Source organism: Blennius ocellaris (genome assembly GCF_963422515.1).
Source record: "Blennius ocellaris genome assembly, chromosome: 1".
NCBI lineage: Eukaryota > Metazoa > Chordata > Actinopteri > Blenniiformes > Blenniidae > Blennius > Blennius ocellaris.
In genome coordinates, this window is record NC_137650.1 from 3,193,072 (window position 1) to 3,217,139 (window position 24,068).

The following is a 24,068-nucleotide window of genomic DNA, read 5'->3' on the forward strand; positions in this document are numbered from 1 at the left end:
GAGGTATCACCTGAAATCTTCTTGCATTTGGAAAACAAAAAGCTTTTGCAGTTCCAGGCTGCAGGTGAGAGAGGCGACACAGGAAGCCACAGAGCTCACCAGTGCCCAGAGCACCAGGAGCTCAACTGGAATCACAGCTAAGCCCCTGATAGATCGAGAGTTCGGCCCCGGACGACCGAGGGACGTCAGACATCAGTACATGTGTTTGTGTGAACTTAGCGTTTACATTGTAAATGGAAGTAAATGATACATCAATGCATGAGCAACTAATGATTTTTTTTCGGGGGATTTTACCCCCCCAGTAGGGTCTCCCAGGGCCAACAGGTCCGAGGTGACGAGTCAGACTAAAAGCAGTTCAGCACACCCCTATGAAGAAGCACCCAAAGACAAGTGCTTCCAGTCCTTTGGAGAGCACTCAGAGAAAACAGACCCTGCTGTGGAGAACACATTCAAACAATAACACTCATCCCTCTCTGTGCTTTCCTGCAGGCTCTCTTAGCCTGGGGAGAACACATAAAGTAGTGGCTCTGTTATTCACAACTTCATCAGGAGGTGCCGTGTTGACAGTCAATCTTGCTCGGGTGATCCTTCTTCTCCTCTATTTTAGAGGAACGTTAGGAGCCATGAGACAATGATGTTGAAGCTCTATAGTTAAAATGAGCTCATAAAGTCCTGTGCTTTGTTTTCTCAGAGGTTGGATCTTGTTTGTTGAATGTGAGTATGAAGCTTCGGACAGACGGAAGGTTTCTCCTCCAGGTTTACAGACATAAAGGCTTCAACTGAGGAATCCACCACATGAAGACGTGACGACAGTCGCCACACAGTCCGATGATGCAACATGGACAAACACTATTATTGGTTTTGGTTGGGGTTTTTTAGCAAGCAACTACAACCCTCTATTTTCTGGTTTGTTTAGAGGAGTTTTCTCTCGAACTAAAAGTGTTTTAGCACTTTGGAAGATTGGTGGATCTAAATCACTTTCTACAGGAGGACAGTGCAAGTAATGCTATTAAAAGAGATCATTAAGAGGAACAGTCGTGTTTACATCATGAATTCAGACATTTGAGTAGTTTTCTGAGTTGAGGGTGGGAGTTGTAAACAACTTGTTCTCTTATAACGGCAATTCAATGTTGAACAACTTTTAAGACTCAGAGATTCGACTTCAATATGTCTGCTTACAACTTTTTGTCACATCAGGAGAAACAAAAGGTAAGTAGCTACAATATTGTGAAATATATTAGTGGATCAAAGTTCGCAGTGTGATTCTAGGAGGTAATTAATGTTTAATAATTAATCTAATGAAAGCTTTTTTTTTAGACTGTCAATATGAAGTTATGGTGTTTTTGTCAACAAGTTTTTACAGACAATTCCAGAGATTGTAATATTTAGATTTATGAAATGCTACAAGCCATTTCTACTTCAGAGGAAGTGACGTGGAATCATGTTGAGCTGCAGGGACAAACACTATAAAACTACCAGTCAGAAGTGGCAATAATACTATTACCATTTTTTCCATATTGTTTCCAAATACCTCTTATAAAACAAATGTCGATAACGATATGCTGTAATTTTCAATGCCTTCATTAAATTTCCTTTCCCAGAACTATACCAGCTGTGGTTTCCCTCAGTCAGAGAAGTAAGAGTGTGGCATGGCGTTTCATTTTTGAGATTATTGTTCACATATTCCTGTTGCTCACTGTGACACGAGAATGTTAATGCCAGTAAATGCAAATACAGTCGGTTCTGTGACTGTTTACATCTCTATCCAGGATCAGTTTGTAACTGTGGGAATTGAGCAACTCATAGTTGAATAAAATTATTTAAACAAAATAGATCTGTGACAAATATTCAATCAATTATGGATCCTATCGCTGATGGGTGAATATCCTGGCCTGTCCATCGCAGGACAAACACAGTGAGACAAACATTCACACACACACACACTCATATTCACCCCGCTGGACAATGCAGAGCAACCTCCACAGGAAACCAGGGGATCTGGACAAAACACGTAAGCTAACAGAGAGAAGACGCAAACAGAACGGCAGATGACAGATGTGGCTGGATTCATTGAAACATCATTTAGTCAGAAACAGAAATGACGACGGAGCATCAGAAACCGTCCACACGTCTAACAAGGACGTTCCATGGCTGTGTGTGTTTGTCACCAGGGTCCAGGATCAGCTGTGCTTCACCTCCTCCTCAGTTGTTCAATGTGTGTGTGTGTGTTTCTCCCTCCCCTGGTTCTCAGAGCAGCTTCAGTAGTCTGGCTGGTGGCCAGAAATAGCCCCCTCAGCTGGCACACTGGCCCAGTTTACGAGCCCTCCCATCCAGCGGAGGGCAGGTCTGGAGGCTTCCCACAACGGCCACCACCAGCGCTACGGAGGACGTTTGCCCAGTGTCACCGTGGACAACAACACAACTGGTCCTGAAGCTTTTCTCTATGATCCAAGTTGACGTTTCCTTTCTGGCCCCTTCAGGATGGGAGCCATTCTCTTTCTTTTTTCTTTTTTCTTTTTTTTGCAAGTGTAATAAGAAGAAGCGAAAGTGGCCACAAAAACCAAAGCCTGCGACGCTTTCAACTGAGCGCCAACAACCAGAAGTGAAAGCCAGAGGTTTTTCCTTCTTTTTTTCCCCGACGGCAGCCCACTGGACCACAAGAGCAAAAATAAATAGACTAACTATTTCTATTTACAACTAACCACCGGTGACTTTTGAACCACAGATTCAAGTCGGGGCCGTAGGAACGATTTAGATGAGACGTCACACACACACACACACACACACACACGCACACACACACACACACACACACACACACACTATCACTCACCATCTGAGAGCGGCTCTTGGGGCAGCCATTGATGTCGTCAATCTTCTCATTGGCTGTGGAAACAGAGAGGCAGATGATGAAAAGTCTTTTCAGGCCGGTTCAGTCATACAGTCTTCTCTGTTATTCCACCGGAGGTCCCATGTGTGTGTGTGTGTGTGTGTGTGTGTGTGTCGGAGACAGCAGAGGTGTTGGTGCCGGTGACGAGGACCAACCCCCGTCTTCTGTCGTCCCACTGAGACATGAAACACTATCTGGTCACAGCGAATGGGAACAGGGCCGTCAGGGGCCCGGCCGGGAGCGCTGGGCTGCTTTTCTTTTTTCTTTTTTTTAAAAAGAGGGCGTGTGTGTGTGTGTGTGTGTGTGTGTGTGTGTGTGTGTGTGTGTGTGTGTGTGTGTGTGTGTGTGTGTGTGTGTGTGTGTGGTGTCAAGGATCCCTCCTGTCCATTAGAGGCCCAGCCCACAGCAGCTGAGACACGATCGTCAGCCCAAGGCTGACAACTGTGCCAACAGCACCGGGTCCTGCAGCGGTGGGGCTCAGTGGGGCTCAGAGGGGGGGCTCGGAGGTGGGGCCTGGTGGGGCTCAGAGGTGGGGCTCAGAGGTGGGGTCTGGTGGGGTTCAGAGGTGGGGCCTGGTGGGGCTCAGAGGTGGGGCTCAGAGGTGGGGTCTGGTGAGGCTCAGAGGTGGTGCCTGGTGGGGTCTGGTAGGGCTCAGTGGTGGGGTCTGGTGGGGCTCAGAGGTGGGGCCTGGTGGGGTCTGGTGGGGCTCACAGGTGGGGCCTGGTGGGGCTCAGAGGTGGGGCTCAGTGGTGGGGTCTGGTGGGGTCTGGTGGGGCTCAGTGATGGGGTCTGGTGGGGCTCAGTGATGGGGTCTGGTGGGGCTCAGTGATGGGGTCTGGTGGGGCTCAGAGGTGGGGTCTGGTGGGGCTCAGTGGTGGGGTCTGGTGGGGCTCAGAAGTGGGGCTCAGTGGTGGGGTCTGGTGGGGCTCAGAAGTGGTGCTCAGTGGTGGGGTCTGGTAGGGCTCAGTGGTGGGGTCTGGTGGGGCTCAGTGGTGGGGCCTGGTGGGGTCTGGTGGGGCTCAGAAGTGGTGCTCAGTGGTGGGGTCTGGTGGGGTCTGGTGGGGCTCAGTGGTGGGGCCTGGTGGGGTCTGGTGGGGCTCAGAGGGGCTCCAGTGCAGCTTCAGCTCAGGACGACATTCAGTCCCACCAACACCGTGAGAACCCTCACACCCTCCGGTCACTCCAGCAGGCTCTCAATGTCTGACTCAAAGTCAAACTATCTGCTGATGAATGAATAAAACTTAACCTGAAACACTGATGTTGGACTGGAAACACTGAGGTAAGAGACACGACAGAGACCTTATAGTTACACTACTTCTACAAAGTTACATGAATGACTGACCTTTCTGTGTCACTAAGTACACTTCATTTGATCGATTTATTTATTTTCTCGCTTAAATGATGTATGATTACCAGTTAGTAGCAAATTTTGTCATTGCTGTCTGCACTGTGGTTCTGGTGGTTCTTGGATGTGCATGCTTTTTTTTTCCTGGGGAGGGAGGGGTTGGTTTGTGTTTTTTATGTGAAAATTAATAAATATATATTCTTTAAAACAGTTGAAAAAGAAAACAAAAAACCCTTAAAACACTGATTTCCGTTTAATATTGTTAATATTAATTTGATAACTTGATTTGCAGGAAAAATAAAAAGTGAAAGTATTCTTGAATTGGAAAATCCTTTGACTGCAGGTGAATGCTTATCCATGGCATTATTTATTTTATGACTTTATGTCGAGATGAAACACGGGTTAAGATAGCTTTTTTTGGATTAATGCTTCTTTTTTTTTTTTTTTTAATCTCCCGCTTCTCAAAACAATTGAATCAGGTTAACGTTACTATTTTTCTATGTCTTTCTCACCTTATCAATCAGTTTATGCTGCTTTTTCCCTTCAACGATCTGTGGCTACATGCATGTGTCTGTGTCTTTATCGTCTTTCTTGTCATTATTGCAAAATTGTCACCGTTAATGTGAAACGGTATGAATTAACTTGTTGTCTTGGCTTGTTTACGCAATGATCAACAATCAAATGTTAACAACAGTTCATTTTCTTGCCTACTGGTTTATATTCACGTTAGAATTGAGGCTTAACTTGTCAATAACAATAAAACCTGTCATTGCCGACAGTGAGTGAAAGACAAACACAGCAAAATAGTCACAGTCAAAGATGCATTCGGAGGAATCTGGAGCTCCCAGACAAAACGTATGCATGCATAGGGAGAACATGCAAACTCCCCTCTAATGGGCAAAAAGAAGACAACGCTTGTACTGTTTCATTGTGTCTCCTCACAGCAGGTGGTCCAGTGTGAGTTTGCATGTTCTACCTGTAAATAACTCGCTTTTCCTTCCACTGTTCTCCTTCACTATTCCGAGACTGTTTCAATCATGAAAACTTTGTCAGGAGAAAAAGTTGAAAACAGCCAAACGTGTTCATGATGATTTCACCCCACTGCTGCTGCATACGGTTGGCGTGAGCCCTGATAAATGTCTCGGTGCAAACATCGACACCCACAAGAGAGAGCAACCCAGTAAAAATAAAAGCAGACAGCTAAACCGTGCTGGTTGTCATGTGCACACCAGCCACATAATTAAAAAGCATACAAACTGGAAATAAACCTCAGATCTTTTCAAAAGCTCCAGATTTGGCTTAAAATAACCGGATGTGTTGTCCTTATGTTTGTACATGGGAGCAGGGAACCGTTTTAGTTTGGGGGGGGGTCCTGTCCTCCTCAGTTTAGTGGTTGAACTCATATTTGGTTACTTTAAGATTGATGCAAGTATGAGTATTTAGTGTCAGGGTTTAATTGCTTTTTTCTTCTTCCAGAAATTAATAATACAGGGAGTGACCAGTACTTTTTGACAGGTTAAACCAAGTGAAGCTATTACAGTATCTTAGCAGCCACTAAAGGGGAGTGTGTGTGTCCACTGACAGATGGATCAATATCTCCAATATGTTGGATTCAATCCATCTGACATGTATGCTCACCTACTCAGTAGCAAGTAAAAACTACTTTCACTTTACATTAAGCGAAGACAATTGTCATATACAAGTACAATCAAGGCTCATCAAAAAAAACATCAGAACCAGGAGACAGACTGTATTCATCAGTTTGGTCCAGGAACCAGGAGACAGACTGTATTCATCAGTTTGGTCCAGGAACCAGGAGACAGACTGTATTCATCAGTTTGGTCCAGGAACCAGGAGACAGACTCTATTCATCAGTTTGGTCCAGGAACCAGGAGACAGACTGTATTCATCAGTTTGGTCCAGGAACCAGGAGACAGACTGTATTCATCAGTTTGGTTCAGGAACCAGGAGACAGACTGTATTCATCAGTTTGGTCCAGGAACCAGGAGACAGACTGTATTCATCAGTTTGGTCCAGGAACCAGGAGACAGACTGTATTCATGGTCTGGTCCAGGAACCAGGAGACAGACTGTATTCATCAGTTTGGTCCAGGAACCAGGAGACAGACTGTATTCATCAGTTTGGTCCAGGAACCAGGAGACAGACTGTATTCATGGTTTGGTCCAGGAACCAGGAGACAGACTGTATTCATCAGTCTGGTCCAGGAACCAGGAGACAGACTGTATTCATCAGTTTGGTCCAGGAACCAGGAGACAGACTGTATTCATCAGTTTGGTCCAGGAACCAGGAGACAGACTGTATTCATCAGTTTGGTCCAGGAACCAGGAGACGGACTGTATTCATCAGTTTGGTCCAGGAACCAGGAGACGGACTGTATTCATCAGTTTGGTCCAGGAACCAGGAGACGGACTGTATTCATCAGTTTGGTCCAGGAACCAGGAGACGGACTGTATTCATCAGTTTGGTCCAGGAACCAGGAGACAGACTGTATTCATCAGTTTGGTCCAGGAACCAGGAGACAGACTGTATTCATCAGTTTGGTCCAGGAACCAGGAGACAGACTGTATTCATCAGTTTGGTCCAGGAACCAGGAGACAGACTCTATTCATCAGTTTGGTCCAGGAACCAGGAGACAGACTGTATTCATCAGTTTGGTCCAGGAACCAGGAGACAGACTGTATTCATCAGTTTGGTCCAGGAACCAGGAGACAGACTGTATTCATCAGTTTGGTCCGGGAACCAGGAGACAGACTGTATTCATCAGTTTGGTCCGGGAACCAGGAGACAGACTGTATTCATCAGTTTGGTCCGGGAACCAGGAGACAGACTGTATTCATCAGTTTGGTCCGGGAACCAGGAGACAGACTGTATTCATCAGTTTGGTCCAGGAACCAGGAGACAGACTGTATTCATCAGTTTGGTCCAGGAACCAGGAGACAGACTGTATTCATCAGTCTGGTCCAGGAACCAGGAGACAGACTGTATTCATCAGTTTGGTCCAGGAACCAGGAGACAGACTGTATTCATCAGTCTGGTCCAGGAACCAGGAGACAGACTGTATTCATGGTCTGGTCCAGGAACCAGGAGACAGACTGTATTCATGGTCTGGTCCAGGAACCAGGAGACAGACTGTATTCATCAGTTTGGTCCAGGAACCAGGAGACAGACTGTATTCATGGTCTGGTCCAGGAACCAGGAGACAGACTGTATTCATGGTCTGGTCCGGGAACCAGGAGACAGACTGTATTCATCAGTTTGGTCCAGGAACCAGGAGACAGACTGTATTCATGGTCTGGTCCAGGAACCAGGAGACAGACTGTATTCATGGTCTGGTCCAGGAACCAGGAGACAGACTGTATTCATCAGTTTAGTCCGGGAACCAGGGATAAAAAAAACTACCAGGATGAATCTTCACCAATTAATTCAGAATAACACGAGGTTGAACTTTGGGTAACTTCATATAAAGGGTCTCTATATTCCACTCTGAGCCGTCCTGTACAGCCCTCGTCCGGGAGAGTACTGTGGATCAGTTACATAACTCAAAAAGAGGATCACTACAAGCACTTAACCCTCTACAGGACATTAACGGATATTTCAAGATTCATTTTTTATACTTAAATGTTAAGTATACATGAAAACAAATAGTTGGAAGGTTCGAAACTGATAAAATGACATTGCATTTCACTATATGTACCGAAAGAAAGTGTGAAAATGAGCAGAAATGTTGAAGTTTAAATGTTTTGATGCTAATATTTTGATATATATATAAGATGCCTGTGAGTTCAGTCCAACTCAGAAATGCATCACATGCTAAATTGTTCAGACTGAACAGATATAAAAGATGAATTCATGCGGTTGGAAGGGTGAAATGTGGGTCAGAGATGAGGAGAGTCAGTGACATGCTGAGTCACTGGTCAGCTGGTGTCGGCGTGCGACGCCTGCAGGGCTGCAGCCACGTGACACGGGCAGAGGACAGCCGGGGAAAATGACAGGACGGAAGACGCCGACCGTCAGAAACACAGAGGAACGACCGACCTGAAGGCTCCGGCTGTGTCGACGACCTTCTAGTTGGGAACAGTGAAACTACACAGTGATGCACTAGCTTTACACCGAGCAGCATTTATTCCAGGAAAGACGTGATGGCTATTGGTATGTTATATAAAATGTGTCGTAGAGCAATGTGAAATAGAACGGTAAAGGATTTCACTCTGATAGCTGTGAGAGCACCTGAAGCACTTCCCATAGCTCATCACCGTCACACAGCAGTGGAGTGCAGCCAGCAAGGCACTGTCACTCTCATGGGAGCAGTTTGGGGTTCAGCGTCTTGCCCAAAGACACTTCAGCATGTAAGCAGGCAGAGATGGGAATGGAGCCTGGGAGACGACCACTCTACCAACCAGCCCCACAGCAGCATGTGTTCACCTGGTCCGCCATGGCTGCTCCCACCGTACACCCCCGCTAAATCCCCCAGTGTCCTCACGAGTCACTCTATCAGAGGCCTTACAACACCAGCTCCAGTAAGACGCCCCCTGGTGTTGGTGTCAATTTCCAGACTTACATGAGGCAGAGTTAAAAGAATTCTGAAGAGAGTTACTTTGACACTGCAAAAGAGTAAATGAAGTGTAAAACTAACCTCATTGAGAGCAGTGGTGTGCAGGCAGCACCTTCCCAAGGCTGGATTGTTGAACTTTCTTTCATGGTTTTTTACCATCTTCATGTTGTTAGATTAACACTTCCAGCCGAAACATAATGTAGCGTCACAGAGCTGATCGCTGCAATGCATCATGGGAGTTGGGTTGGCGGTGTTTCAAATGTCTTTATATAATGATTGTGTTGTGTTGTGTTTTTGTTGCGTCGTTCGTGTAGATAGTTAGTTGAGCTAGTTTAGTTTAGCTTAATATTTGTAAGTTGGCGACCAGGGGGGTTTTGAGTGCCATGTCGTCCTGCCATGGTGTTCCTGTTTTGAGGTGTCAAAACCAAAGCCTCTGTTGACTGGTTGGCATAAAGGCAAAAGTTCAATTTCATGTGACAATAATCAGCATCTCTTGCCCTCTGAGTGGTCACTGATTGTGATATACTTACAGAAATATTGTCAAGGTATATTAACACTGTACAGTGCTGACAGCTTTTAGTATGTACTCTATTTGAGGTGTTTCTTCCCTGCAAGAGCGTAACAGTCAACACAGTAGAGTGTAACATCAGTTATTGGACAATCCAGTGTTAATGAGCAATTCAATTCAACTCGATAAGAATCGATTCATTACAACAGAGGAGTCAATTATCAACACCACTCAGAGTGATATTTACACTCCCCAGAGTCAATAAACCTAAAGTGTAAAATTTGAATAACACTATACAGTGTTAGCTGCTCATAATTTCTCTACAGTGTGACACTAGTTTAACAGTCATTAAGAGGAAATTGAAAAGCGTCAATCCTGATTGACACTAAAAAAGCTCTCGGGTCAACAGGAAGTAACACTACGGGTGTTATTTTTCTTATAGTGTTAAACTTGATCTTTTCACTTTGAACTTTTCAGTGTAGTGTCGTGTCAAAAATTGTAAAATATTAACTCGTACAAGAGTTGAATTGACTGGAAATTCAACACCAAGTTGAGTGTAACTTTTACTCTCTGTAGATTAGGACCATATGTTCACTGAATTAGTGTTAAAATTGACTCTCGAAGTGTTAAATCAACACTGCTGATTTTACTGTGTAGTTTTTACAGGACGTGTCCTTCCTACACTCACTTTCCAAAATAAACTTCACCCAAGTGCCATTAAAACAAAGGTTTTTATTGAAATGATGTAGGAGGATCCAAGTGTTTATGTATTTATTTGTGTTTATTTAATCTTTGGTTGTTTGTTTTGTTTTATTGGTAGAAATATAACTCTGATACAAGTGAGAGTAGCTATGTAGGCCGCTTTGACTTTATAGTCATTTGTTTATTTGCTGTTTGCTTTTAATTTCCTTCGACAACAAAAGTTGGATTTGCGTATATTTATTTATTTATTGGTTTGTATGTATTTGTGTATGTATTTGACCAACTTTTTGCAAAAACTACTCACCCAAGTTGCATGAATTTGTCATCATCCAATGACCAATTGATTAGATTTTGGGACGTTAAGGGCTAACTGTTTCAGAATAAATTGCCAAAAATTACAAAATAATTTCCCATTCGGATGAGAGAGGCACCTCTTGGGGAAGATCGAAGGAGATCAGCGTCTGTTGCCATGGAGACAATCCCTGCTCAGTGTTTCAAACAGTGAAGTCGCTACTCAGTTAGCATCGATATGAGCTAACAGCTATCATGCTAACCATGCTAACTGGGTTCCGACAACATATGTGGCGTTGGCCAAGGTCTGCGCTCTACTTAGTGTAGCTCTACTTTTCAAATGGAAAGGCTTAATTGAGGTAAAGGGGCAGGGTATATATATTTATATACCCTGCCTCTTTGCCCCTATATATATATATATATAGTATATAAATAAATGTTTCTGCTCGTTACATTCAAGAATTCCAAAATTAATTTTCAGCATTGAATTGTTTTTTCTTTTTTTAACAATCAAATGGAATAAACTAAACTTTATCCTGAATACCATTTAATACTTTTCTGCCAAAGCAGACTGCATCTGACTATACAGACACGTGTCAAATTTGGTCCATTTAACAAAAAACAAACAAACTCCAGTAGAATTCTTGCATCAAATGATGAATTGTCCTGATTGACAGGCTTGACAGACAAAGACCTAATTCAAACATCTGTAAACATCCCAATACTGTAGCATCGTGTCATATCTAGTCCCGCCCACAATGTAGACGTTGAGTCACAGAACATGAATCCCAGCATGTGGTTTGTTTACTGTGTTTAAACTAATGTTAAGATTAATCAGAGTCAAGGCGTGATGAGTGTGTCTGGAAGCAGTTGTATTAATGTGTGCGGCAGGTCTCACTTGTATGCACATATGAGTGTGTTCTATTCCTCTTTGGATGAGACGAGTGCATCACGAGTGTAAACACTGCCTAAATAAAGATTGAAGAACGTCTCCTTCATTCTGCTGTTTCAACACTTTCCCTACCAAGACAATATGAACCCTTTGCCTGACTTTTATATTACATTTAACTGCGTAAAACCATTTCCTCTTGCAACACAGAGCAAGTCTCCTACCTGACATTGAAAATCCAGGGCTTGCTCTTTAGACATCACCACGTCTTCACATGTGATTAATCACTTGAAGTTTCACCCACATGATCGGACCTGAGTTCTCGCCAAGTGTGTGTTTCCTTACCTACGACCTGTATGATCTCGGCCAGCAGGACTCCGTCTGTGACGTCCGTTTGCAGGTCCTTGATCAGGCGCTTGTGTCCCGACTTGGCCAGGTAGTGGTTGGCCCAGTCCGTGTAGATCTGTGGTCAGACACAAGCAGAACGCCAGCCTTCAGTTATGAGTCCCCCAAAATTAATCTGGCCTGAAAATACCTCCCCTCCCCCTCCATCCGGTCAGCCACACGTTTCAAACTCCATCAACACTTGAAAACTACCAAAAAAAAAGTATGAATAGTTGTAGGAAATTTACGACTAATGAAATGACGGCGTGGCTGAATGGGAGCAGAGGAGCCCTCGTTCTTTTGTTGGGGCTGTGATCTGGCATACATCCGCGTGGTATTCAAATCGGGGCCATTGTGCTCAGCCGGGGCATTCATCTGGGAGCACACGGCGGCTGTTCTCAATGGGCCTCGCTGACATCACTCTCTGGGGACAGAAAAGACCCTGCACTGCCTGGGGGGAGGAGAGGAGAGAGGCCGAGCAAGCATCTGAATAATCTGAATGGCTTCCCTCGTAATTAGTCGCCAAACTCTGTCTCACCGGCTCGCTCTCTGTCATCAAGCACAGTTTCTATTTCTGGGGATTCTTTTTTTTTTAAACATTGAAAGAGTTGCACTGGAGATTATTCTGACGGAGTGATGAAAGAGGTTTTTTTTTTTAAGTTTTAAAGAAATGTAAACCTTGTGGATCTATCTTGATATGCAGAATCATCGGCTCGTCTGTAAACTGCAGGGGACTCGTGTCTGACAAGAGGAACTTCAGAGAGCTCCGTTTTATTTCCCAAAGAGACTCCAGACGTGTGGCAGCTTGTCTAAATGAAGAGACTCCCTCTACATCTTACTCCCATTTTCACACAAACACAGAAACAATCACGAAACCCAACAATCCAGATACTGCTCATAATCGCTCCAAAACTAAAGTGTGGAGCTCGGAAACCAGGGATGAAACCAAAGTGCACTTGTACTTACATACAATTAGCTTACGCCGACATTAGTTAAGTGACCAGACTTTGTTTAAACTGAATTCAGTGTTTTTTTGTTTCTACAGTTGAATCAGGTTTTCACCATTTTCTTAAGTTCAATAATAATTTGGTTTGTGATTCACAGCTGTGGTACCGGTGGAACCTGGAGCTGGTGATCAGTCTGAGCCATTCACACGCATGAACTATAATAATAATAGCACACAAAATACTTTTCCTTTAATCTTGGAGGGAAATTCTCCAACTAACAAACCTTCCATTATGATATTTATGTTTGTGTGTGTGTGTGTGTGTGTGTATTGGCATATGAAAACGATCAACACCAGAAAAAGAAATATTTTTTTAAGCAATGAAGTAGGATCAATACTTGTACATCAGTCTAACACATGTATTCTACATAAGAATGAGCATAGTTTTCCCTGCTCTGATTAAAACCAGCAGAATTCCTGACTTTCCAAACTATCTTAAAGGACCCATATTATACTAAACTATACTACTTTTCTGGTCTTTAAACATCCTAAAAGAGCTATTCAGGGTTCATATAATCCCCAAAGTGATTTTTCATTGATTCCCTCCAGCTTGAGTTCACAGTGATCTTTCTCTGTTCTACCTGGTGGGGGAGCTCAACACCTTGAGTCTATTTGATGACGTCACAGAGCTGGAGAAGCCCCGCCTCCAGGAAGATTGACATGAGGAGAAATCAAAAGAAGATGTCCACTGGAGAAAATGTGTTTTCACCTTCATGTCCACTGGAGAAAATGTGTTTTCACCTTCATGTCCACTGGAGAAAATGTGTTTTCACCTTCATGTCCACTGGAGAAAATGTGTTTTCACCTTCATGTCCACTGGAGAAAATGTGTTTTCACCATCATGTCCACTGGAGAAAATGTGTTTTCACCTTCGTGTCCACTGGAGAAAATGTGTTTTCACCTTCGTGTCCACTGGAGAAAATGTGTTTTCACCTTCATGTCCACTGGAGAAAATGTGTTTTCACCTTCATGTCCACTGGAGAAAATGTGTTTTCACCTTCATGTCCACTGGAGAAAATGTGTTTTCACCTTCGTGTCCACTGGAGAAAATGTGTTTTCAGGTACCAGTATGGTTCCTCACTATTTGTCTTGTGGAAGAAGAAGCACAGCGGCCAATGTGGCTGGACTTGTTGTTGTTTTCCACAAACAATGTTTGTTTGTGAGCGACTCTTCACCAAAGAAGCTTCCAGAACTACGGTACTTTGAAACTGGACTTCCTCAGAAGCTCCTCTTGAAACCTGCTGCTATTCCCACAATAAAGACTAAGGAGGGCCGAGATGTGTCACTACATTACTACAACTACCAGCTGAGCTGCTGGCTACGTCACCCAGGGGGTGGAGGAGGCGGCTGTGGGCTGGGCTGCAGTCTCCGTGGAGGAGGTGGAGGAGCTGAGAACCACCATCATGAGAGGTGGAGGAGCTGAGAACCACCATCATGAGAGGAGGAGGAGGTGGAGGAGCTGAGAACCACCATCATGAGAGGAGGAGGAGGTGGAGGAGCTGAGAACCACCATCATGAGAGGAGGAGGAGGAGGTGGAGGAGCTGAGAACCACCATCATGAGAGGAGGAGGAGGAGGTGGAGGAGCTGAGAACCACCATCATGAGAGGAGGAGGAGGTGGAGGAGCTGAGAACCACCATCAAGAGAGGAGGAGGAGGTGGAGGAGCTGAGAACCACCATCATGAGAGGAGGAGGAGATGGAGGAGCTGAGAACCACCATCATGAGAGGAGGAGGAGATGGAGGAGCTGAGAACCACCATCATGAGAGGAGGAGGAGGTGGAGGAGCTGAGAACCACCATCATGAGAGGAGGAGGAGGTGGAGGAGCTGAGAACCACCATCATGAGAGGAGGAGGAGGTGGAGGAGCTGAGAACCACCATCATGAGAGGAGGAGGAGGTGGATGAGCTGAGAACCACCATCATGAGAGGAGGAGGAGATGGAGGAGCTGAGAACCACCATCATGAGAGGTGGAGGAGCTGAGAACCACCATCATGAGAGGAGGAGGAGATGGAGGAGCTGAGAACCACCATCATGAGAGGTGGAGGAGCTGAGAACCACCATCATGAGAGGAGGAGGAGATGGAGGAGCTGAGAACCACCATCATGAGAGGAGGAGGAGGAGGTGGAGGAGCTGAGAACCACCATCATGAGAGGAGGAGGAGATGGAGGAGCTGAGAACCACCATCATGAGAGGAGGAGGAGGAGGTGGAGGAGCTGAGAACCACCATCATGAGAGGAGGAGGAGGTGGAGGAGCTGAGAACCACCATCATGAGAGGAGGAGGAGGAGGTGGAGGAGCTGAGAACCACCATCATGAGAGGAGGAGGAGGAGGTGGAGGAGCTGAGAACCACCATCATGAGAGGAGACGTCAGCTCAATACAAGAAATAACTAGAATTTCACCAGTTGTGAGTGTTTCTACTGGATCAGACACATTCTTATCCACATGAGCAGAGGAGGGACTGGAACATGAAATATAGACAATATGGGTCCTTTAAAGTCAGCAATGTTGTCCACGTACGTGAACTCTGGCAATTATTGAAGTACAGACAGACAGATTGAAGTACAGACAGACAGCTTGAAGTACAGACAGACAGATTGAAGTACAGACAGACAACTCTCCATATGCATAGACAAATATTTTTGCTACAATAATACCCCCATAAAGTTGTGCAAAAAGCACTTGGTTGTATTGGTTTATTGATGTGTGTGTGTGTGTGTGTGTGTGTGTGTGTGTGTGTGTGTGTGTGTGTGTGTGTGTGTGTGTGTGTGTGTGTGTGTGCGTGTGCGTGTGCATGTGTGTGTGTGTGTGTCCACCTTTTTGCAAAAACAACTCAGCGAAATTGCATTAAATCTTCACGGATGATTTGTCATCATCCATCAATTACATTTTGGGATGTTAACGCCAAAACATTTCTGAAAAATCCTCCCAAAATGTGAAAAAATGTCCTGTACAAAACAGATGAGAGAGGCACCTCATGGACGTCAAAGGAGACCAGCTTCTGTTGCCATGGAGACGCTCCCTGCTCAGTGTTTCACACAGCGATGTAGCTACCTGACATAGCTCATTAGCATCGATATGAGTTAATGGCTATCATGCTAGCAATGCTAATTCAGTCGCACAAACAAATGTGGTGTTGGTGAAGTTCTACACTCTACTGAGTGTAGCTCTCCAGTAGTTTCATATACAGGCAAGATAACCATCAAATATTCCAAGTACTCTATCATCAGTAATCAGGTCTGGACTTACTCTTGCAGTTTTGGCCAAAAGAGACATGATACCTTACTTTCCCTGTGCTGAAAGTGAATCATACGACCCTAAATAGCGTAGTGAAAACAATACCTAACCCTTTTCTAACTTTGGTGAAACTCTAGTGGCTCTATGAGTTGTGAGCTCAGCTCAGCTTTGTGGAGGTCTGGTGGACGGGCGAGGTGTGTGACACGCCACTGACCCTCGCCGGAGTGTTTGCTCTGTAAACAGACCCGGAGCGGCGCTGCCACGCTGCTCAGCCAGTGAATCACTGCTCTCCTGATGGGTCACAACAGGTGTGTGCACTTCAAAGGCACACACACACACATCTTATGCACTCAGCTGGAACGTAAAAAGGGTTAACGAGCGTGCACGACCACACACTGCACACAGAGAAGCCCACGAGCGACATTTGAAATCACACGCAGGCTGCACTCCAACACACAAACCCAGTTCTAAAAAGAGTTGTGAGTGACAAGGCGAAGTTAAAAAAAGCCTTTAAGCAGCTGGATTAGACTCCTTCCTTTCATTCCACGTCCTCAGCTGGTCACAGGGAAACGGAAGTGCACTCTTCAGGAGCGCTTTGAAGTACTTTGGGCCAGGTAAATTGAAGGGTTGCGCTGTAATTAAAAATGAGTTGTAATGGGTAGCTGTCATTCACCGCGCTGAAAACCAAAGAAGGGTTGGGGGGGGGGGGGGGGGTCCAAAAGCCTGAGGCCATGCGAGAGGAAAAAAAAGAAAAAAGTCAGTTCACTTGCGATCAGTGTTGCCACAATTGCCTTAAAAAAGCAATCTGATTACTGACTACTAGTTCTACTAGTACAGCTATTACTAGTCCTTAGTGTTAGGTTCCGAGTTACTTTACTGATTACTTGTTTCTAAAAGTAACTAAGTTAGAATAGAAGTAACTTTTAGTTACTTTCAGCAGCTGCTGACATCACCTCCACCATCTCAACATGAAAAAAAGGAACCGGTTTTGCTAAAGACTGAAAAAAGGGGCGGGGCTTCCTGACAATATTTCTTTTAACTCAGGAAAATGACAAAAATAGTGTAACATCTGTGCCGTTGTGTTCTTGATGCAATGATGTGGTTTTGTGATTATGTTTGTTAGTTCCTATTGTTTTGTGTCACCTGTAAGCGCTATTAGAGTGAGCTGGTCTCTGATTGGCTGAGCGAGAAGGGGGCGGTTCAGGTGAGCGTGTGGACACACTGGGTGCATCCGGAATGTCCCTCCTCACTCCTTATCTATCGACTTTCACTGAACCCCGGAATGTTTGGTGTCGCGGCCATGATGTCTGAGTTCTTAATAAGCAAAGGAAAGGAGGCTCAATGCTTCCTTTAGAGCCTCCTTTAGCCTAGGAACCACTGATGCTTCCTTTAGCCTAGGAACCACTGATGCTTCCTTTAGCCTAGGAAACACTGATGCTTCCTTTAGAGCCTCCTTTAGTCTAGGAACCACTGATGCTTCCTTTATCGAAGGAGACCAGCTCATGCTGCCCCACAATTCCTTGCGGTGACCACATTTAAAGGGACCCGCTCATCCGAGTGCTCAAGGACACTCTGACATGTGGACAGGTGGAGGTGGCAGCGTTGTGTTTGGGAGACGACCCACTCTTTCAGATATTTCGCTTTTAAGTATTGTTGCTTTTGAAGTATTTTGAATCTGGTGAGAAAGTTTGACATTTTGCTCATAATTGATTTTCAGCAACAAACTGAATGTATTTATGTTTTGTAGAGAATGAGAAATGAAGAAAAGCAGTCCTGTATCAACTCGTCCACTGGCAGTTACAATGTTCACTGAAACTACTTACAATGATACGATTCTGAACTCGATTGAAAATATTATTTTCTGGTTGTAGAGTCTCACATCGTCCGGATCTCTCTCTCTCTCTCTCTCTCTCTCTCTCTCTAAACCCTAACTAACTAACTGACTAACTAACTAACTAACTAACTCAGCATCATCCATCCCTTTTTATTTTGCCAAACTTTGGTTTACTCGATGACGGACGAAGTCGCATGTATCCTCGGTACTATAATACATAACACATTAAAAGTGACATGTTACAAGTTGTACTGAAATAGTATTAATCAACACAATTTCTGTCCCCAATACGTTGATACCTGAACATTGAGCAAGTTACTATGAAGTAAATACCCAATGCAAAACGTAATAATCTGCTACATGTGGGATAAACCGTAGACTGTCTGGACCTTCTGTGATCCGACTGCGGAAAATAATAAGATAAGAAACGGGGATGACGAGAGACAGACATCTGATGTGGGACATTTTAATAAAGCCACATGGTTAGAGGAGCGGAGTGCTGAGTCCATATTGATTCAACAGCCAGGAGCCATTAATTACTCCATACATAAAGAGAACCACTCTGTATATTGAAGAGGAAACTCAACAACTGAATGGGTGCGGGAGCAACATATAGACTAAGTGGTTATTAAATCACAGGGCAGTCAATGCAAATTAGCAGGAGGCAGAGTTCATGTCCAGCCAATGAGCAGCAGTCTCTTTACTACACTCAATGAACTGTATCTATCAACACATTGTAGACTGAAGGTTTGGAATAAATACATCAGGTCTCTTGTTAATCGGTTTTTGAATGGTGATTAGATATGACCTCATTGCATTTGACTGTTTTGTACTCAACTTCATCTAAAAATACAAAAGAAGGAAGATTAGAGTATAAAAGTGCTCATAAAAGTTAAGACCACAGTATCAAACCATGTTGAGGCTCAGCTCTCGTCACAACGTCTTCACTGGGTCTTCTCTGGATACATGTAATCAAGTAAAACAGTATATTGTCTATAGAGCAGTTTTACAGTGAGATTAGACAAGATAAGGATTGAGATATGTATTGCATTGGCTGCACTCACGTCCATCTGTAAATACTATGAGAGTCATGGATTCATAACTGATGAGCATACATATTTATAAGAGGGAAAACCCCACTATTCCCAGAAACGCCCACTAATCCAACAACTCTCCTCCCGGGATCTGGGGTCTTTCTTCCCCCTGGGGGTCTTTCTTCCCCAGCTGTAAATAGAAAAAGGGTCAGGGACGTTCTCGTCACCTTAAACCGCCCGGCACTGACTCATCACTCGTGTTCAAGCTTTATGGAAACGCTCAACTCTGAGCTATAAGGCAAACTGGCATCCTGGTGCGGGAGCGGGACACTTTGCTGGATAAAATATGGACAAAGGTTGCGTCACACTGGGTTTTAACGTGAACACAGACCGTCCAAAACAAACACATTCAAATTGTTTTTTCAATCGTTTCTTCGTTTAATATTCAAGATGCAAAATGTAGCTTTAAAGCTCCATAGATGTCCTATTAATTCACCAATTTACATAGTACTCTGGTATAGGAGGAGAACAACCTGTCGATAATGAACCGTCTGTTATTAACTCGAAATTCTGCTACTAATGAACTCACTGTGGACAAAACTGAGACCAAAGCTGACTAATGTTGTACAAGTGAAGCAGCATGAGCATTAGTATTTAGGCATTGTGTTCCCTGGGAAGCAGCAGCATCGCTCAACATGAGGCTGGACTTCAGTTAAACTTGTTGTTTGTCTGGATACAAAGTATGAATTTAAAATAGGAACCGCAAATGGTGAACATGACGTTTTCACTCCATTCAACACCGGGAGGCATTAAAGAAAGGTATGCTGCTAAAATCGTGTTTAGGTTTCAAATATAATCATTTACATTCAAACTTGGACAAGATGTACATATTTGTCCATGAAAGAAGAAAAAGCTCCGTGGGAAGCAGCGAGCCTGCTCACACATCCAACACCGACATACTGAAAATGAAGAAACAAGGTTATTGGCCCGTGAAATTAAAAGATTACAAAACTGTGTGATAGAAGTGACAATATGCAAAATATAACAGTGTTTGGTGTCAGCTCTATGCTGCACATGTAGCTGTGAGCACTGTTATCTGCACTTCCATTATAGTCACTGGAAATGTTGCACTTAATGTTTCGTGAACATACAAGCAAGTCTACATCTTGATTTCTTCTTCAAAGAAAATTCAATTGAATTGAATTTATTAGATTATTTGGAAGGGGCAGTGCATGTCAATGATCAGGGCAGCTTAGTTTGGTTCGGACCAGAGTCTCTACAGGGAAAAATGTTTTGTTTGGGCAACGTGAACAAGCAAACCACAAACTGAACGGAGCAAACAAGATCTCTGGTCCCCTTGAAAACGTAGGTCTTGCTTTGTTTGAAACGACCTTTCTTGCAGGGGGGTGAGAGGAGGTGACGTAGAGCCGATGCATGCTGAGTAGTAAACAAACAAGGCTCACCGTGCAGAATTGGTACAAAAGGCTTGTTTGTGGCTACCCATTAGCCATTAGCCATGAGCTAACGAGCCGAGCCTCCATGAGCTAAAGCCGTGAGACTTCCTCTTCTGTCTGGACCAATCCATGAGCCGTGTTTCTTCTTTATTTCCTCTCTGGTCAGAGTTTGTTTCGGGTGACAGCGCCCCCAAACCAGCAGCTGGTGTAATTGCATGACGTTTACCAGGCGGTTTGATCCGGCCTCTAAAGTCAATGTGAACGCAACTGAACCAAATGAAGGGGTGGAAATCCTGGTCCAAGTGAACCAACACTATCCCAATGGGAAAGGTCCTGGACAACTTTTTGCCCCAGAGAAGAGAAGAGCATCAGAACGATGGGAAAACATCCTCGTTCATGTAAATATTTAAAAAATAATAAGAGCTTTTAGAACTACAATGCTTCACTATTTGAGGAGGTACTCCAGGAAGAGTGCAAGAAATATTCTGTACATGCTATTAGGGGTGCTGAAATAAAACAGATTCTTTCTATCACTGCATTTACACACACACACACACACACACACACCCCTCCACAAGGCTGTGCAAACAGACATCTTGACATCTAATTACAACCTTGTAAACAACCGTCCACGCTTTGCCGCCATGCCAACCGTCAGTTCGTGACCAAGCACCACACAAAGCCCCTCCCCTCGTTCACAGTGATAATATCTCACTTAAGTCTTCAAAAATGACACACCATCAGTTCCTCAAAGCTGCTCGCAAACAGCCATGAGTCACTCCATCAGGCAGCTGCATCTTTTTGTGTCGAGCGCACAAACCCTCCAATCTGCCCCCGGCCTCCCGCTGACTCGCCGTGCTGAGTCAGCGGGCTGCAGGAGGGCGTGACGCACTCGGCCGACCCCACAGCGCCGGGGTGACTGAGGAAGACGGAGGACGGCCAGGGCATCACACTGCGAGAGCGTCCTTGAACTGGAGAAATTAAAGAGTGCAAACGCTGGAGTTGAGTAAATGCTGTGACGCATCGTGATGGAGCCTGAGGGGAGGAGATGAATGGAAGCACTTGCTGAGGCCAGGTGTGTTTATTTCTCAGGCTGTCATTCAGGAGCTGAAGTTACTCGGTATGATGCTTCTCTTTCATCTCGGTTGGTGTTTGTTTGTTTGCTCGCACACCGACTCGAGAAACGACCTCCTCTCCTCACCCCATGTTGTCCTTCTTTCCCCCAAACTTTCTATGCAATTTCCGTTGTACCTGCTACAATGACAATAAAGACGATTCTGATTCTGATTCTGATTCTGATTCTGATTCTGATTCTGATTCTGACACCATGTGTCCTAAGCAGACTATCAGCGCCTGCATCTCTGCTGCTGGGTAAGTCAGTTGAGGGGAGCTGAATTATTTCCTTAAGTAATGCTGAATTTCTATTGATCCAGTGCTGAAATTGTGGTTTTTTATCAAATGGTTCAAAATTAGGAATCAGTTTGGCATCGAGAAGTCAAAGCAGACAAATCCAGTCAAACAGAAATCAGCCCTCCAATCATGAATGATAAACATATTATTGCTCCCAGTTATCTGAGCCTGGTTATGTCACTCTGGATTAAGACCTTGAATCATTTTCTACCTCCACCTGGGTTATCTGAAGAGAATATTACATGTTGTTCAATGACAGACTCAGATCAGTCGATCCACTCGGTAACTGTTCACACACAAAATCACTCCACCTTCTCACCAGTCAGAGTGTTTAAGAAGAAGGAGGACATTTCTTCATGCCGTCCATGCAGAATATAGTGGAAAGCAGTAGTATCACATCTGTAATCAGAGAAACTCAATTATAGTTCCAAGTCTAAACAGGAAGTGTTTTTACTTTCATTGAAAAGATTTCTAGCGCTTACATGTGAGAGGTTTTCAGTCTCTTGTCACTCCGTTCAGATTCCAGGATAATCCACACAACAGTAAACCACGACACCTCCAGCCACAGTTCTCACATACAAAGTCGGCACAGCAACAGTTACGCTGATAACTTCAGGACTAATAGCCTCATTACTTCCAGGGTTCAGTAAACAGGCTGAAAAGCGCCGTGCTTAACATGCCATTATGGACTAATCTCCCGACACGAGCACGGACTCTAAAGAGAACGCAGCAGAACCGAGGCTGCCATCAAGTGCTATCTCTCACTGGAAGCTTTCATATGGAGCCAGGACTTAATCGGCTTTCCTTGTAATTCAGGTAATGGTGCTGAGTCTGCTGACGACATGCTCTGATAAACAGCAGTTTTCCTCCACTTTTTCAAAAGGAACTCAAACCGAGGCGTCATCCAGAGACCGAGTTTGGGACGGCCAGAGGTTCATGAGGCAGAACTCAATCCCAGCAGCGAGGTTTCACTCAGACACGACTGGAGTCAGTCCTTGCTGCTCCTGGAGATCCGTTTCCACCCCTGATGAGTCTATTTAAAGTTGACCTCTCAAATCTCTCTCTTACGTTCCCTGGAGACAACTGGGAGGTAAATGCCATCGCTCCGTCTTCACTTGAAATGTTACAGTCATCAACAGGTGGATTCGTAGAAATAGCACTCAAGCTCTCGTCAACGTCTGGCAGCCACCAGGGCCTCTTACCACTTTGTAGTTCTGGCAGGAGAAGCGGCTGTAGGTCCTGGCCGGCACCCAGCCGCCGCACGCCGCCATCAGGGCAACTCACCTCGATGACGACGGATACAAGTGGAAGGCAAACAACTTCAAAATCTCTTAACTTCCACAAAAGGAGTCTTAAAGACTAAGTCCTTGACGACCCTCTTGTCTCCTCCACATCTTTACGTGAGCATCTTTTCTGGGTTCACATGTGCTTCTCGTATCCTGCTCTTTCAACTGAAGCCTCAGATATTCTGACATGATGTCTCTCTCTCTCTCTCTCTCTCTCTCTCTCTCTCTCTCTCTCTCTCTCGCTCTCTCTCTCTGTCTGTCTGTCTGTCTGGGTGTCATTCACACTGTCTGACTCACAGTTCCCCCTTCTGCAGCCCGGAGAGTTTTTGTCTTTTAGAGCAACAGAACTATTAAATAAATCTGCAGCACGGCTCATAGACGTCTTTCACACATTTCTGAGTAAGAAAGTTGCAGATTCACAAGACTCTCAGGTGAAGGAGTATCTCATGTAATAATCAAAATTGTGGCAGGTGTTTGACATAACAAGAACAACAAAGTTGAGTTTTAAATGCTTTTTTAGTACATTTTTGTTTCTGATGTTCATGTCGCCCTCGACTGATGCTAAAACTGATGTTTTCTGAATGAGTTCCTAACCTTGACTGACAGAACACTTCAGTTTCCTTCCTGAACACCTGGTGCTGTTAATCACAGCACACACACACACACACACACACACACACACACACACACACACACACACACACACACACACACACACACACACACACACACACACACACACACACACACACACACACGGAACGCGGGAGGCCTCAGGTGTCAGGTGGCAGGTTGTACTACATTATTTTGAATCCAGTCACCCTCTTGTGTCATCAGGTGATTAAACTCCAGCCAGTGAAGTTATGTGCTGACATCAAGACTGTTCTGTTCCGTATAAATACACACACACACATACACACACACACATTTTAACTTAACATGGAGTGTGTGTAGACAGCAGACACATCTGCCCTGAAGCTGAACCAACCTGTGACCGCTGTCAGGGTGTTGATCTGTCAGATCAAGCATCCGAGGGAAGTCATGCAGATACTTAAATGAGTGAGAATTGTTTCCTCATTGTATTTTTCACTAACTCTTCATGTGGTCATTGGTTCTTTTAATAAACTGTCCTTTCCAGGTTGTTGATTATTTTGCTGTTAAAGCACTCTGGATAGACAAAAAGCGAACTTGGGATCCTGAAGTGATAATGGGTAGAACTCAGGTCAC

At 44.5% G+C, this 24,068-nt stretch overlaps 1 protein-coding gene across 1 annotated transcript in view; it reads right to left on the reverse strand.

Moving 5' to 3' along the window:
• The window catches only part of nav2a (neuron navigator 2a), a 139,154-nt gene that overhangs the window by 91,060 nt on the left and 24,026 nt on the right, over positions 1 to 24,068 (reverse strand). The window contains 2 exon segments of the mRNA XM_080519522.1: positions 2,834 to 2,886; positions 11,544 to 11,661. Coding sequence (XP_080375648.1) covers positions 2,834 to 2,886; positions 11,544 to 11,661 — 171 coding nt within the window.